The sequence below is a fragment of the Cebidichthys violaceus genome, unplaced genomic scaffold (assembly GCF_023349555.1).
Source record: "Cebidichthys violaceus isolate CVI_PGR_0920_01 unplaced genomic scaffold, fCebVio1.0.p SCAF_14, whole genome shotgun sequence".
NCBI lineage: Eukaryota > Metazoa > Chordata > Actinopteri > Perciformes > Stichaeidae > Cebidichthys > Cebidichthys violaceus.
Window position 1 is genome coordinate 14,687,946 of NW_027176307.1, and position 5,729 is coordinate 14,693,674.

General features: G+C 43.4%; 1 protein-coding gene across 5 annotated transcripts in view; it reads left to right on the plus strand.

The window, feature by feature from the left end:
- Positions 1–2,753, plus strand: part of angel2 (angel homolog 2 (Drosophila)) — a 5,643-nt gene extending 2,890 nt beyond the window's left edge. For 2 of the 5 annotated variants that reach the window (XM_068709064.1, XM_068709069.1), the window contains exons 4-9: positions 1–44; positions 336–768; positions 971–1,115; positions 1,273–1,348; positions 1,451–1,581; positions 1,847–2,753. The exon at positions 1–44 is cut by the window's left edge and continues 24 nt beyond it. In XM_068709064.1, coding sequence (XP_068565165.1) covers positions 1–44; positions 336–768; positions 971–1,115; positions 1,273–1,348; positions 1,451–1,581; positions 1,847–2,001 — 984 coding nt within the window. In that variant the 3' untranslated portion in view covers positions 2,002–2,753. The remainder of the gene's footprint in view (positions 45–335; positions 769–970; positions 1,116–1,272; positions 1,349–1,450; positions 1,582–1,846) is intronic. The other 3 variants (XM_068709065.1, XM_068709067.1, XM_068709068.1) reach the window with 3 other exon arrangements.
- The last annotated feature ends 2,976 nt before the right edge of the window (positions 2,754–5,729 follow it).

Consider the following 5,729-nt stretch of genomic DNA (forward strand, 5'->3'; position numbering starts at 1 on the left):
GAGGACCACTATGAGAACCAGATTAAACCTGCTCTACAGGACCTAGTGTGTGTGTGTGTGTGTGTGTGTGTGTGTGTGTGTGTGTGTGTGTGTGTGTGTGTGTGTGTGTGTGTGTGTGTGTGTGTGTGTGTGTGTCCTCTTTGCAAGTATATATGATGGAAAGAATTTTACAAATGTATTTTCATGTTTAACATGAAATGTTTAACAGTTGCAGTCAATATGCTTTTATTGTGAAATGATACGCTTTATTCTGTGTGTTTTCTCTTTTTGTTATTCATTTGTGTGTGTGTGTGTGTGTGTGTGTGTGTGTGTGTGTGTGTGTGTGTGTCTCTCTCAGGTTACCAGTGTGAGTACAAGAAGCGAACAGGAAGTAAACCAGACGGTTGTGCCGTCGTCTTCAAAACCTCCCGCCTGTCGCTCCTCTCCTCCAATCCCGTCGAGTTTTTCCGTCCCGGCGACGCCCTCCTGGACCGGGACAACGTGGGTCTGGTTCTGCTGCTGCGACCCAGCGGCCCCGAGCGCCGGTCGGACCCCTCGGCCTTCATCTGCGTGGCCAACACTCACCTCCTGTACAACCCGCGCCGCGGCGACATCAAGCTGGCCCAGCTGGCCATCCTGTTGGCCGAGATCGGCCGGCTGTCCCGCCTCCCGGACGGGTCGGCCAATCCGGTCGTGCTGTGCGGCGACTTTAACTCCACGCCGCGGAGTCCGCTGTACGGCTTTCTGACGACGGGCAGCCTGGAGTACAGAGGACTACAGAGCAGCATGGTGAGACACACACACACACACACACACACACACACACACACACACACACACACACACACACACACACACACAGGATGAGAGAGGTAACCGAATAAATGGTTCTTCAAGGAACAGCATTTTAGATTCTTCTGTGTGTGTGTGTGTGTGTGTGTGTGTGTGTGTGTGTGTGTGTGTGTGTGTGTGTGTGTGTGTGTGTGCGCAGGTGTCGGGTCAGGAGAACAGTCCCAGAGGACAGCGTGTCCTCACGTCTCCACTCTGGTCTCACAGTTTGGGAATCAACCATCAGTGTCAGTACGAGAACAAGTCGTCCTGCAGCAGCCCGACAGGTGCAGCAGCCTCCACACACCGTACGGCTTCATTTATAGTTCAACACCCTAGCTACAGAGAGCTCCGGGGGGGGGTTAGCTTAGCTTAGCACAAAGACTGGAAACGGAGGGGGGGGGGGAGGGGGGGGGGGGCTAGCCTGGCTCTGGTCAGAGGTAGTAACATCCTCCTCTCTCTCAGCAGTAGAAGGAGCGATCTCTAATCTGACCGTCGAGGATCTCGCCACCAAAGCTGCTGCAGCTGCTGCTTCTAACAGGTGAAATCTCTCCCTCCCTTCATACATATCCCAGATCTAAGCCAAACACACAGTAACCGTGTGTGTGTGTGTGTGTGTGTGTGTGTGTGTGTGTGTGTGTAGCGCGAGGATCGAGCACAGCCTGAAGCTGCGGTCGTCCTACCAGCACCACCTGAAGCCCGATGGGAGACCTGAGATCACCACCTGTCACTCTCGCACCGCCACCACTGTGGATTACATCCTGTACACCCCCGGTACGACACACACACACACACACACACACACACACACACACACACACACACACACACACACACACACAGATCACTTTCACCAAGTGAAATCAGGATGTGACGAGCTCTTTAATTAAAGAAGTGTTGTCCTACGATCTCTTATTAATCTTCACAATCTCTCTCTTCTCTTCTTGCCTATTCCTTTTCCCTCTCCATCCTCTTTTATCTTGTCACACCACTTCCTGTCCTCCTTTTTGTTTTCTTTTTTTCCTTTTTTTTTTTAAAGAGTTCGTCACGCTTCCGGGTGGGCGGGGCCTCCAACTGCTGGGCAGGCTGTCACTGGTCGGCCAGTCGGAGCTGGAGGAGGTCAACGGCCTGCCCAATCGGTGTCACTCGTCCGATCACCTCCCTCTCCTCGCCCGCTTCCGCTTCCGGTGCTGACGCCTGGGAGGGGGGGGGGGGGGGGGGCAATCAGAAGAGCTCGATGCAGCTCAGGGAAGAAGGAAGCATCTGAGATGTCAACAGAAGTAGAACACAAACTAATCAAAGTTTAAGTTCTACTTTTTCTCTCTCAGATGTTCTGCATGCTTAAATTGTGACGTCCGAGAAGAGACTTGATCAGAGGGTCAGAGGTTCGATCCCCGGCTCCTGCTCATGTCAATGTGTCCATGAGCAAAAATAATTTAAAATTTTTAAATTTTTAAATTTTTAAATTTTTAAATTTTTAAATTTTTAAATTTTTAAATTTTTAAAAAATTTAAAATTTTTAAATTTAAAAAAAAAAAGAAAAAAAATTGCTCCCGTAGCTGTGCCTATGGTGTATAGATATCGATACTGAATTGTAAGTCGATAAAAGCGTTATCACTTGAAGTTAAAGTGCTGCTGATGAAACAAAACTACTTGATACGTTTGTTGTTGTTGACATGTTTTTAGTTTAACTCATCAGGTTTGAGTTTCAGAGTTGCCACTGCATCATGTTTTCTTTTGATATCATGTTCTATAATTTATGACATTGCTTCGCATTTGCAGAAACAGGAGAAAAATGGCGGAATGAAGTGTTTCAGATGTTCGGTGCTCGTGGACATCGTGCTATAATTTACTAAATACATAATGGACATAACAAGGAGTGAATGTATTTTTCTAATATTTTGGAAAGAGTTTGTAAATAAAATAAACTTGTTTTTTTTCACGTGGCTGCTGTGGGTTCAATGCTGTCATCGGTGTCGACGTCATTTAGCTTCTAACTGGAACACACACACACACACACACACACACGCGTGTGCTGCCTAGAGCAGAGGTCTTCAATAGGGGGTCTGCGACCCCTAGGGGATCCGCGGAGGTACTGGAGGGGGTCTGCGAAATTTTGGGTTGATTAGACAAATTACATCTTTTTTTTTTTTCTTCCCAAACATGAATCTGTCCATTATTTTAATAGTTCAGTATTGTATGCAAGAGAACAGGTATGTTTATGCATGGCAGTGGCACTAATAGGCCATCAATCATCTTTGTTTCCACATTTATGTTTAAAATAAAAACATCAATTTGAATATCTTGTATGCATGATTATCATACAAGGTGTGTTTCTAAATGTCAGTGGCACGGTCACCTTACTCACTGTACCTTTAAAATAAAAACATGAAGATATGAACCTGTGTATTATTTGAATAGCTTAGTATTGAATGCACAATAACAAGGTATGTTTATACATGGCGCTAGGCCCAGTTTAATATAAAACTCAATGTTATACAATATATATAGTAAGGGGTCCCTGCTCCATCTCTCTATCAGGTTGGGGGTCCTTGGCCTGAAAAATGTTGAAGACCCCTGATCTATAATCCCATCTGAAATTAGACAAATTGTCTCATGAATATGATTTGAAGTTAGCTCATGCATGAGATTTTGAAGGGCTTTTATTTTGAAATGCTCCATCAGAATGTCCTGGTTCTCTCTGAGAGACACCTTGAGGTGGTCCGCTATCAACCTGAAGTGAAATGATTTTGTAACTATGCACCATTTCCTCTAAAATCAAATCTGAAATTAGACAAATTGTCTCATGCATGTGATTTGAAGTTAGCTCATTAGTTTCATTTTGAGTGTATAATAACACTCTGCTGCTTCTTATTTAACGAAAGTGTGTTAAAGTAGCTTCTGCTGTTGTCTTAAACAACATACAGGACTTAGTCTTATTTGTCTCAGAAATGTGTCTTCCATTCCCCCGTCAGTGAAACCGGTCCCGTGTGTGTGTGTGTGGGTGTGTGTGTGTGTGTGTGTGTGTGTGTGTGTGTGTGTGTGTGTGATGGAGACAGATGGTTGCACCGTTAAAACGCGGTGTAGTCAGGACCTCTTGGTATTCTGTGCATCACTCTGCACTGCAGCAAGACACTCGGCTGGATCTCAGGAGGCTTCACAGACTCCCTGATGTCTGTTCTCACAGCAGAGCTCACGACAGGGAACAGCACTCAACACGTAGCGGAGAGTGTCCCGCTCCCTTTGACAGTCGAGCCCCGTAAACCCAAAAGAAACGTGAACGAGAAAGCAAGAATCAAAAACACCCGGTTAATGAGGGTCTACTGCCGTCTTACTTTACACATTTACAAATATCAAACACTGGCTGAATCATGTTTGTCTTACAAATCACAGATTTCATAGTAAAAACAATACATGTTCATAGTACGAATAAATGTACTCAAGGTCCACTTACTGGCTTTTTCTGTGCATTTCACAGAAGTTGTAGTTTAGTTCATGAGCACTAGGTGGCAGCAGTGTTGTTGTTTGGTTTTTTTTGTAAAGGAGCAGCGTCCTCAACTTCTGCTGATACCTTAGTGAAAAACATCCATACGTATGTTGGTCATAGTTTGTGTCCATTAGAATTATCACATTTGCAAATGTAAACCACTTTTTTTATTGCGAGGAAACTCTGGAAAGACAAATGCTCTGTTAATTCATGTTTTATATTTTATTAGGAGTAACATTTTTTTTTTTCGGCAGGATCCCAAGAGAACGGCGACCGGTGAGAGCAAAGTTTGAAGTTGCTTTGCTCTCGTCTCGCTCGTGTTCCTGTTCATTTTCTGCAACGTGGCCATTAGACTTGACATTCATTGCCTCAGAGACAAGCGTTCATATTGAACTTGTATGTTAACGTGGGACAAACTGAGCAAGGAGGATAATGGTGATGAGGTACAGGGTGCTCAGACGAGAGACAGACGAGAGACAATTCTTAAATGACATCTTGACAGAGAAGGTCCCGGCAACAGGAGCGCAGATGAACTTTAAAGCAGAGGGATCCCTCGTCACATCCTGAAGCTCCAACTTTAAAGCAGAGGGATTCCTCGTCACATCCTGAAGCTCCAACTTTAAAGCAGAGGGATCCCTCGTCACATCCTGAAGCTCCAACTTTAAAGCAGAGGGATTCCTCGTCACATCCTGAAGCTCCAACTTTAAAGCAGAGGGAACCCTCGTCACATCCTGCTGGGCAGAGGCTCATCGACGTTTTCCCCTTTAATAGCCTCCTAGTGGATTGGAGCGGTCGTCACAATAGAGTGATGAAAGATCAGATGAAAACATGTCTTTCATAGTTGGTCTAAAAATGTAATAAAGCCAATCATGAAAAGTTACATCGAAATATGTTGATTGAAATCATTGTATGTCATGAAAAGTTCACGGTTTATAATGTCAACGTATATTCAAGAAAGGGTAGTATAGGAAGTATGTTGAAAAATACCTTGAAAAAAGTCATAGTATAGTATGTCGGACAAATACCTTAAAAAAAAGTCATAGTATAGTATGTCAAAAAAATACCTTGAAAAAAGTCATAGTATAGTATGTCGGACAAATACTTTAAAAAAAGTCATAGTATAGTATGTCGGACAAATACCTTAAAAAAAAGTCATAGTATAGTATGTCGAAAAATACCTTGAAAAAAGTCATAGTATAGTATGTCGGACAAATACTTTAAAAAAAGTCATAGTATAGTATGTCGGACAAATACCTTGAAAAAAAGTCATAGTATAGTATGTCGAAAAATACCTTGAAAAAGGTCATAGTATAGTATGTCGAAAAATACCTTGAAAAAATGCATAGTATAGTATGTCGAAAAATACCTTGAAAAAGGTCATAGTATAGTATGTCGAAAAATACCTTGAAAAAAGTCATAGTATAGTATGTCGGAC